General features: G+C 35.7%; 1 protein-coding gene across 1 annotated transcript in view; it reads right to left on the minus strand.

Annotated features, from left to right (window-relative positions):
* The window catches only part of LOC105623324 (mitogen-activated protein kinase kinase kinase 4), a 12,209-nt gene extending 1,223 nt beyond the window's left edge, over positions 1-10,986 (minus strand). The window contains exons 1-16 of the mRNA XM_012204721.1: positions 10,637-10,986; positions 8,767-8,907; positions 8,067-8,343; positions 7,672-7,863; positions 7,346-7,539; positions 6,786-7,217; positions 6,365-6,610; positions 5,909-6,133; positions 5,168-5,581; positions 4,871-4,981; positions 4,636-4,795; positions 4,114-4,570; positions 3,522-3,887; positions 3,241-3,428; positions 2,999-3,167; positions 2,795-2,917 (exon numbers count right to left, since the gene is read on the minus strand). Of these exons, the coding sequence (XP_012060111.1) occupies positions 2,795-2,917; positions 2,999-3,167; positions 3,241-3,428; positions 3,522-3,887; positions 4,114-4,570; positions 4,636-4,795; positions 4,871-4,981; positions 5,168-5,581; positions 5,909-6,133; positions 6,365-6,610; positions 6,786-7,217; positions 7,346-7,539; positions 7,672-7,863; positions 8,067-8,343; positions 8,767-8,907; positions 10,637-10,986 (4,045 nt within the window). The remainder of the gene's footprint in view (positions 1-2,794; positions 2,918-2,998; positions 3,168-3,240; positions 3,429-3,521; positions 3,888-4,113; positions 4,571-4,635; positions 4,796-4,870; positions 4,982-5,167; positions 5,582-5,908; positions 6,134-6,364; positions 6,611-6,785; positions 7,218-7,345; positions 7,540-7,671; positions 7,864-8,066; positions 8,344-8,766; positions 8,908-10,636) is intronic.
* Positions 10,987-11,189: the final 203 nt, after the last annotated feature.

Consider the following 11,189-nt stretch of genomic DNA (forward strand, 5'->3'; position numbering starts at 1 on the left):
CTCTCTCTCTCTCTCTCTCTCTCTCTCTCTCTCTCTCTCTCTCTCTCTCTCTCTCTCTCCCCCCCCCCTCTCCTCCTCCCTCTCTGCGCTCGCGCGAAACAGACGTGTCGTATAGACAGACGTGTTTTTCATCGCTCCGTATTTAAGGATAATATTTATCCTCTTATTTATCCGCTCGCTACCCTACCTTCGTTTTTCAGATCATTGATCAGAGCTTGTCTTGCTTGATTTTTCTCCTCATCTGTGAGTACTACTTGATCTTTGTAATTATCTCTGGCTACATTCGTGTCTGTTTCAACTCGGAGAAGATTCGAGATCGATCGCTTTTGTCTCTGAATCCAGTATGCACGCGCCTTCGAACAACCGGTGTATATATACGTCTCAGGTCATACGTGCCTACGTCTGTGTATGCCCACATGCGTATGTTTCATAACACACTTGCGGCATCACAGCGTCTGCTGTCAATGATCAAACTATCTTTAGATTATACATATTTCACGATGACGCTTTCCTGCGGAATATTCGTTCATTGCGGTCTCAAATGCGCTCCACTGCGGTCGTAATGCCAAACACGCTTTCCACGAAGAATGTATTGAGCTTCACCTTCGCTGATATGATGGATCTTGGCATGTACCAGCCGATTTGTCCACTATGTAAAAATCAGGGACTTTCCAGGAGATCGTTGACTTCCGGCGTTCCCGTGACTGTTTCTGCGTCTGCAGAAAATATCTCTGCACATAACTTCCTCTACAGAATCTGACACCTCTAAAGGTCTCATTTCTTCACTTCTACACAAAGTGACGAACATAGAAACGCAGTTGCAGAGTCTCTCATCTATTAAGTCGCAACTCTCTATTCTTGGCAGCGCTAGATTTATAAATAACATTCCTCTCTCAGGCGCAATAATTATGTTCGATGGAGCACCTATCGAATTCACTAATAAAGTGATTAATCTTTGTATTACCAGCGCCTTGAGCTGGAACAAGTAAATCAAAAATGTGTCAAACCTTATGGAGGTCTTATGGAGGTTGAATTATCACAAAAATTGTCTTTCGACGCCTGTGCACTCAGCTTGTAACTTCGCTGATTTTTCCAATCTTCGATTACTGCGCGGCTGTCCTCACCGATTTAACTTGTCAGCAAAAAAATAAAGCTAAAAAGACTGATGCATGCGTTTTATTTTAAATCTGCGTAGAGATGAGCATGTTTCTGAGCACTACCGCTCACTGGGTTAGCTGTCCGCGGATGACAAAAGAATCTTACCTATTGTCTCTTCTTTTCCATAGTTCGATCCGGCATTCTCCTCCTGACTTTTTCTGTAATTTCCGTCCTCACATTTCTCCTCATAATAACTTGCTTCCAACGTAATTCTCGCAGTTGCCACTTGTAGAACGTTCACTTACCATCTTTCTTTTCAATGTTCGGGTTCCAATCTCTGGAATAATCTTCTTGCTCAAATCAGAGACTCCGATTCGCTCAATGCTTTTAAACGCGCGCTCTTCTGTCAGCTGCGGCAGGTCGAGGGATGGATAACTTACATCTCACTATTTCATTTTGTTTCGTCCCATTTCAATTTTATTTTCATTTCAATTTTATTTTCATTTCTATTTTTTATTTTCATTTTCTATCAATTTGTAAATATCGCATAACTTTGCTTCATATCTTATCTCATCTTATCTTATCTCATTTCAATTCATTCTAGTTTCATGTATCTTCTATCTACCACATAACTATTTCAGTTTGAAATAAATTGCGTTATTTTGTCATTTTTCTCTTCTTAATTTCAACATCATATCGCTCATACTTGCGAACACACTTCTCGTTCATAACTTTGTATTTCAGTCAATTTTTGTAATTTTTGCAATTCTAGCAATATCGGTAATTTTTATAATGTGTAATTTTTTTGTAATATTTGTATTTGTAATTTATAATATGTAATTTTAATTTTAGTAATTTGTAATACTACCGCGACATTCTAAGGACTGTCCAAGAAAAAACCTTCCCACACAAAAACTCACATATCCTCCAAACTTGACCGATTTTCAAAAGCAAACCCATTTTAGAAACATCTTTTAATTACAATTAAAACTATATTTTAAAAAATTCTTAAAAATTAATAATTCTTAAAAATTTTGACAAAAATTTTTCATTTTTTTTGTAATCCCCTCCATCATACTTTTTATGGTGGTCTCGATCACTTCCTCGGATGCCCTCTTTCTTCGCTGTTTTTAGACTCTGAAAACCCTTTTTCCTTCCAGATCCTTCTTTATGGTTGATAGTCAAGTCTTCCTTGAAACGCCTAATGACTATTGACATCGTTTTTCTGCAAACTCCCGCCTTCCGCGCGATTTTGATGAAACTCCACTCCGGGTGTTCTTGAAAAATGTTGATTATGGATTTGCGTGTTTCTACTTCACTTGCCATTTTGCAACTGAGAACAAAGCGATTATGAAACTAACTGTTTCAATCGTTTCTTACATTCATTGCAAAGCCTACTAAATTAAAAAATTGAAATTTTTTTTTAAAGTGGTTTGGAGGATATGTGAGTTTTTATGTGGGAAGGTTTTTTTCTTGGACAATCCTTATTTTCTCGCTATGAATATTCTGTCACAAATTTTTTGTTGCGATTGTACTGCTAATATGTATTAAAAATTACATTTTTTTTATATTCTTAGAGGACTTGTCCTAAAACATCGATAAATGTTTTCTCTCTCTCTTTCTTCCTTCGTCTATCTCTAATCAATTGTAATAAATGTATGAGATTTTAATGCATAACAATTAAAATAATACTAACCTTGAGTACCGACAAAACCTTGGAGTTCGCCAGGCATAGTTGTATGTGCTTTAATTTGCACCGCACTGCCAAAGTCGCCGAGTTTCAAACTATTACCTTCGTCTGTTAGAAAAATATTTGCAGCTGTGGAAAGAAAAAAAATGTTATGTAATCATAAAAATAGCACGGATTTTAGAACAGCTTATCTTATTCAAATGTAATTACTTTTAATATCACGATGAACAATTCCGTGAGAGTGCAGCGCTGCCACAGCCGAAAGAAGCTGATGAGTATATTTTCTGACTAAAGATTCTGGCAGTCCATTACCACTACCCGCCACCAAGCTCTCGAGAGTTCCCTCTGCACAAAATTCCATGAAGATCAGCATCTCCTCCTGAAAGCAAAATTTATCGTAATAAATGCGACAATCACAAGTTAATATATCATAATTCTGTTGTTTATCGTACACGATGAATTTCTAGCCCGTAATATCGCACTAAATGCTGGTGCTGAATTCCCTCGAATATCTGTAATTCCTCGGCAACACGCCTGATCGCTCTATGATCACCAGGTTGTAGTTGTACCTCTTTCATGGCCAACAATTCACCAGTTTGATTGTTCACCACAGTATACACTTTACCAAATCTTCCTTGGCCTGCATAATAAAATTTAATTAAAATAACAACACTAAAAATTATAATTATCTATTAAAAGAATTTTTTACTTGTATCCCAATCATAAAACGTACCTATTTTAATTCCTCGCTGCCATGTAAATGTAACTCGCCTAGCCTTGATGTGAACTTTGTCCACTGTTTTCCTGTCGACGACTTGTCCGATGAGTTCCCGGCTTCGTAATCTTTCGTCAAGTTCATTCTCGACTTTCCTGATAGCACGTATGACCATCTCATACCTTTGTGTACCTCGCTCGGGCATGTTTATTATCACTGCGAGATTTCCGTCAACTATGTTCGGCGAATTATTTTTCTTCACATTGACCAATAACTCGGGTGACTTTAAAGCGTCCCGTGGCTTCTGAGAGACACTGATGCTTGCGGTTCTAGTGCGGCCATGGCAAGGTGATGAAGCTCTTGATCGCGACAGTTTTCTCAAGCCTGAAAACAAATGTTGCCAATGATATGTAATAAAATATATTCATTTAATCATTTTCACATCAAATTATTCATTCAGAAAATTTCAGAAACTTTGCTAACTTTATATAACAAAACGGACATTTAATGTAATAAAATTAATATTTATAATTTCTATTAAACTTAAAGTTATAAAGATAAATGGATACTAATCATGCACGTATTAAAATTAATGACTAAAAATCATTACTTTCAGTCTCCGGCGTTGATCCCGTAACTGACACGGTTCCCACAACATGAGATATGCAGCGATCCATGCACATCTTTAATTCCTCAAACTCCTGATCGGTGAGATGCTTCGTGTTTTGTGGTTCGCATACTGTTATTAAAAATTCCAGACCTTGATTTGCCCATCTAGGCCTCAAACCACGACCACGCTCGCATCTTGTTCTCACGAACTCCATCCATAATAGTGCAAACGATACTAAACCCCGCGCTAGAATAGCTTTCTCTTCTAGCGAGAATAGTTTACACATTTCCTTGTGAAAATCAAAGCCCATTTTATAAGCTTGATGGAGGATCTCACGAATTCTCGATCGTAAGGGCAACTGGTCATTCTCGGTATTTAATTGTTCCACTTTGTTGGCTTCGTTTTGAAAATCCTCGATTACCATCGTTATACGATGTCTCAAATCCAGGACTATATTCTATACAAGTATGAACATGAAGATTTGGTTTTTTAATAGTTATAAAATCGTTTATATAATCTTACCTTCAACAATTTTAATGATTCCTCCAATTCCTGATCGCAGACAGGCCATTTCTCAATGTCACGTTTCAAGCATTTGGCGAGATTGATGCTCTTCACAATCTTCTCCCGACTCTCTACAAACATTCCTTGCCATTCGCGACCCACATTCATCTGATGCAATCTAAGCATTCATTACAAAAAAAATAGTTCACAAAAGCAGCGAAACTGAGATGAATAAATGGAAATTTTCTCTTACTTGCTTGACAACTCGTCATCTTCCTCTTCGAAATTTGCAATTTCCCGTATTTCGCGAGTCCGTTCGACGAAAAATTCATTCACTTGTTTGATCATCGTACGCGCAATCTTACTACAAGAAATATCTTTCATATCAAATGTATAAAACAATGCAAATTAAAATAAAGAATATTTAATAATAATTTAACTTTTATCGTTTTCTCTTAATTATATTAATTCCATTTAGTTCATTCTATTAATATTATCTTTTCAATACAATTATATAAAAAATATCCACTCATCTTGATAATTTACTTACTAGAATTTCACACCAGCAATTTTGTATCCATCACTTATATTTCCAGCAATGGATTTGACAAACAACCACTCGTCCATAATTAGATTTTTGTGGAAGCTGTCGTGTTGTACCATGTCTACCCACTGCTGAAGATAATCAAGATACACTTCGAACACGGCCCTCAAGCTCTCGTCGAAGTCCTTGACGTCTTCCTCGAACAAACTCTCACAGGCTTGATCACTAGCGATAGCAGCACGAGAATGTGCGGAGAATCGATCGCGATGGATGCAAGCAATCCTGAGACCTTCACGAAGCTCCCGCATGAGCTGTCGAACTGACAATGGACTTGGTTGCTCCGGCTTCTGTTCCAGTCTCATCCTTAAAAATTCATGGACAACATCCAGAGGCACACGCGAAAGAAACACAAAAGCTGCCCTAAGAAAAGAAATATTACTATAATCGTTTATTTTAATCAATAGCGTAACATAGTTTAATATTATCATTTCTTTCGATTTCAACTAAAAAAAAAATTATCTAAAATGTTTCAATCAGTAGTTAACAATGTTTTAAAAACAAAAAAAACACAGTCATATAAACGTTTATTTTCCTTTTGTTTAATCTAATTAATTAAATTTTATTTGATAAAAGTACAAATTTTTATGTCTTTGAATCAAAATATTGTGATAAAAAAACACAATATCTAAACTAAAATAAAAAAAATATTAAAAATCAAGAAATCTTTTAATAAAAAATTCTACGCACCTGTATGATGGTAGATTCAATTGCTTCGCCTCAGAGCTCCAAATACCATACCGTCGTAATTCTTTATCACCTTCATATTCTTCATTTGCGCTACTATCATATCCCTCGTTATCATTTTTTTCCAAAGTTAATCTTGCTTTTCTCAATATAGATGTATGTAATCGATCCAAGAAATTCAAACTTTTCCGGAGACCTCGCGTTTTAAGTACGTCTTCAATGTATTTTCTAAGCACAAAAACAAGAACAAAAATTGTACGTCGTTATATAGTTTTCATAAGTCATATTTCTAATATAGCTAATAAGTTTAAAATTTCATTTAATTACTTGGAAATAAAATAAGGATACAAAAGAAATTTCTAGTAAATTTTATAATGTAAATATAAATATCAAATTTAATAATAATTAAAAATTAAAAACAGATTTTGATACATTAAGTATACATTTTTCAAAACGTACCTGTAAGCGTGTCGATCAAATTCAACTAAATAAAAATCGAGACGATCGATTCTTTCATCCTCAAAATACGAGAACGAGGTTTCTGGAGTAGGTGGCAGTGATTGCGATATAAATGATAGACCTCCGATCGAAGAATTATTGCTGTTATTGCTGTCGGAAGGACTGGAAGTTTCATCATGTTGAGGTAGTTCGAATCGCACCATGGATTGTCGCTCCGCAGAATCGACGGTATCTGAAGATCGCGAACTAAAGATAGGAATAATTGATTATCCAAGTTTCTATATCTCAAGTTTCTTACATCATAGAAAAATTCCAAAGCATCTTATTTTTCAAACACATTGCAAAATGAAATAAAATTCCATTTCAAATAGTACAATTTAGAGCTATTGTCAGGAGTAACGCGATTCAAATCAAATCATACCTGATGCCGGAATCATAATAATTAAAGTCGTCCTGTTTCTTCTTGCTATGTAGCATCATAAGTAATCTGCCTAATATCTGCAATTTGAATCGATGATGTTTCGTCATATTGTACCAGAGGCACATAGCTTTCACCCTGTCAGTGAATTCCGGGCTTTTGTATAACGGATAATTAACGGCGAACACATGAGAGGATGGATACAGAGCCTCCGCGACTTCCAAGCGAGCCAGTAGAGCTTCCACTTGTTGCAATGCTTCTCCCTGTGCACGAGCGCACGCACGGCAATACATGGAGAGACAACCTGGACATACGCCCAGCTCGATATTTGAACTTGAACCGGAATTCGTGGATCGATCGCTCGCAATATCACCGGGGCTGATGCAACTCGAGCTTCCCTCTTGCGCGTCTTCTCTTTCTGCGATGGGATCGTATCTATAATGCAATAATTGCGTTCTCTTAACGCTATCAATAACTGCTACCATTCTTCTTTTTGTATTTAAAATTATTATGTATTGCAAAGTTTTCCTTGAAGATTTTCCTTCAAGTATATTTCCGCTTACCTATACTCCATTATTTCTGAAAGTAAACCCTCCACTGCCTCTCGTTGGCGACAAAGATATTCATCCTGCGCTATCAGACTACGGTCAGCGTGATGTGCTTGCAATTCCAGCCATATCAAGTCCTTTAATTCATTCTGCCATCGAGTCTCCTCATGACTCATTTGACGACGACAATTATTCCGTTCTGTGCTTCCCTACGCAATTAAAAAAAAAGATAATTTTGTCAGTAATTAAAAATAAAAATATAAAAATAAAAAATATAACACTGTATTAATAATAAAGTGCATTTGATTTAGCTCAAGTTTATTTTGCAATAAAATATTTACCAATTTTATCAAAAAAGAGAATGTATCATGAAAGATTTCTCTCTCTCTGAAGCTCTGTGTTCTCGGCGACTGTGCGCGTAAACATTCTTCATTTATCAACACGCTTTGCTCGCTGTCTTCACGCTCCACCTTCTTTTCCTCAACGTCAACGGGTTTAGATCGTAAGCAGCGGAATCTATTTCTAGTCTCGACCTGCGAGAAAGAGCATATTTATTGACTAAATGCCAAATATATCTACAAAAAGGTAAGAACGATTGCGTTTGGAAAGCAATAACATTTGATGGATCGGGAAAAAGGATGTGATTCATCAGAAATGTGCATTAATCATAGGACGATTGTTGAATTTTTTCCAAACGTAGCTAATACTCAAAATTACTTCTCTGCTTTTTTTGAACCTTGATTTGATTTGGCGTCGATACTGCTATCTCGCCGGTATATCTATCGGCATAATTGTGGGCAGCCTCTACGTCAAGCTTCAGGTCCCTTTCGTTGCCCCGCAATAGTTTTAAACTTCTCTTGCTTTTCCTGCCCTCTTTCACATCTTCCTTCGTCTCATCCTCATAATCTTTGTCCGCTTTATCGCACATTTCGTTAAAGATGATAGTGTCCAAAGTGTTGCGTCGATGGATAGCTGTCCTTGGTTTAGCTTCTTTTTCTACTGACTTAAGATCGCTGCAAATGACAAAGACTAAAGATAATTTGCATATTTTATAGCCACTCGTATGACAATCAAATTAGTGACTGAGTTAATTTATTTGAAAATTCTGCAAAGCAGAAAAGCAATTTCTCTGTACGTTGAAAATGTTTCTTATGTAATTTGCAATTTTCAAAACTATTCATCGTATAACACTCTTTATCCTTAGGAGATTTCCCTTGTCCCTTGGAGATTTGTGCTATAGATCTATATCTTAAAAAGTATAAAATGCATATAGGACGAAAAGAAGTGAGCTTTATGTTTTAAAATTATTCGTTAAATTCAATTTGTGTTTCATCGCAAAATAACGCATCGCAAATGTGCCAACTGAAACGCATCTAATAATAATTGGACTCCCAGCGATTCTTCGCGGATTTAATTTGCAACTCTGTTGCACGCACCTGCCTGACGCAAGCTTATGCTTCATGTGCCTTTTCTTACGATTGAGACGAGTCCTAGGCGGTGTGTGTCCGTACATATCCGACATCGCTTGTAACGAGTCTTCGAACTCGTCAGTCGGCGGACTGATTGAATCATTCTTACTGTAAATAAGATATTTAATCAAATATAAATTTCCGCCGGAAGCTTTATCGCCGATTGTCGTCGGGAAATTTTATAAAGACGGGATGTTGCTTCAGAAATAAAAACGTTATCATGAAATAATTAAAAATTAATTTCAAAATGAAATGGGCATATAAGAGTCAAGTACAGTTGGAGCGCAAAAATCTTTTTATTCTTGATGTTACTTCTTATAAATTAATTATCTTACTTCTTATAAATTTACTTCTTGTAAATTGGTTAGCTTCTCATGAAAACTGTACTCATAAATTCTCTCACGCATTCAAACCTACGCATAATTCTTTTGAAGAAAATTTATTAAATGAATAGTAACTTATATTAAACAAAATGTTAGTTTGCAGTATGGCATATTTAGATTTGCCTTGAGTGCTCCTTAAATATTATGTTATCTTTGTTTAACATTCAGTGAATAGCAAAGATAATATCAGGATGAGAATCTGAATACAGTTTTAGTAATTTGCCAGTAGATTTAGTAGAATATTATGGTGGATTGACATTAATTCTTTCGGACAGACAACATTAAAAAAAATGTTTATTCGAAATAATGATTTTAGTAAATAATAATGTACTAAAAGTTTATTTTTTAAATAGTACTCAGAAATCACTTACCCGAAGATCGACATTACATTCTTTACATTTAAATCTATAGATTTTGTTCATTATTTTCATCGTTTCTATAGTACAAAGAATACATTTTTTATCTTGTTGAATAATTTGCATCTTTTTCGATATAAAAAGGAAAGTCTTGCTGTCTAGATATCAGATGTAAAGGATTAGATAATTTATCAATTATATAGATAATTATATAGATATAGATAATGTATCATTTATCAATTACAGCTAATTTTCACTTTAAATCATGTTTCTCAATGATATTTTCAATTAGTTGTAGTTTAATCAGAAAAAGGTGGATTTAGATCATCATCTCCTAATTATTAAAAAATAAAATATATTATAGAAATGATTATAAAAAATGATTATAAAAAATGATTACATAAATTGTGCTCGATTTTTGCTATCAATCTGCCATCACGTTCCGTTAATAGATTTCATTATATTTTTGTAGATTTGCTGCTAATTAGTAATCCATTTCGAGAAATCTGTTTTTGATAGAATTATCTATTTGAACAAATTTATTTCATTAAGCAAAATCTATTTCATTAACAAATCTATTTCATTAAGCAAAATGGTAAAAATACACCAGCAAATTCTACCAAAATAAGATTGGCATCATTCTACTGATTTAATATCGACAAAATTTGTAATAAACATTTTGTAAAATCTGTTTTCAAACCTGATTTGGCTACCTTTGATAAAAATTGAACAGAAGATAATAAATTAAAATTGCAAAGTAAAATAGCGGTAAAAGTAACGATTATTATAACATTTAATATCTAAAAGAATAATCAGAATTTTTTAAAAACAATATTGCTGTGAACAATTAATGTTTCCTTCCTGATAGTATTTATTATATACCACAAAAACAACCATGAATACAAAAACTTTTTTAAATCTTCATTTCTTGAGTGGCATTCTTTCAAAAGAAATTAAAAGACAAGTATTCACGAATCTCTCTGTACACCGACGAGCAAAAGAGAAGCGACGTATCTCGCGCGATAAATTGCCAGGAATTCGCAATCGGGAATCTCCGTCGTTGTCATCGATGCCTTGTCGCCGGATTATCACACTAACGGAATGAATAACGGGAACCATTCGCGACTGATTCGCGCGGCCGGCAACGACGGTAGGATCAACGGTAAATTCCTATCATGCGCCAAGTAGCTGAAATCTAATCCGATACTGGTTGTCTTGCGATATGTAAACAAAGGGCCCATCACCGAGAGTGATGGATCTGCCGGTCGCTCCGTCAATCCGGAGCCTTTCGGAGTCCGCGTTTGACCGTGGCGAGTCACGTAAATCCACGTGTCGCTGGCTGGACATCGATCGCCGGGAACCCACCTGGCATAGTCGACGTCTTCGTCGGCGAATTCGCTGCCAGGAACTCTTGCGACACGGCTCAATCTAAGGTCTCGACGCATCATCGTCGCTCGTCACTACCTCACCACTAACGTAACAAAAACGCGCACGTCGTCACTATTCATTGCCGATCGTCACGACGTCATTTCGTGAAATCGGAGAACGCAGGCGCCACCAGCGAGCGTATGTTGTCGATGTATCGATAATTGGCAGAAGCGGGAATAACAAATAAGCTCAAACACATAGGAGTTGATACTAACATATAAAA

The sequence above is a fragment of the Atta cephalotes genome (genome assembly GCF_000143395.1).
Source record: "Atta cephalotes unplaced genomic scaffold scaffold00055, whole genome shotgun sequence".
NCBI lineage: Eukaryota > Metazoa > Arthropoda > Insecta > Hymenoptera > Formicidae > Atta > Atta cephalotes.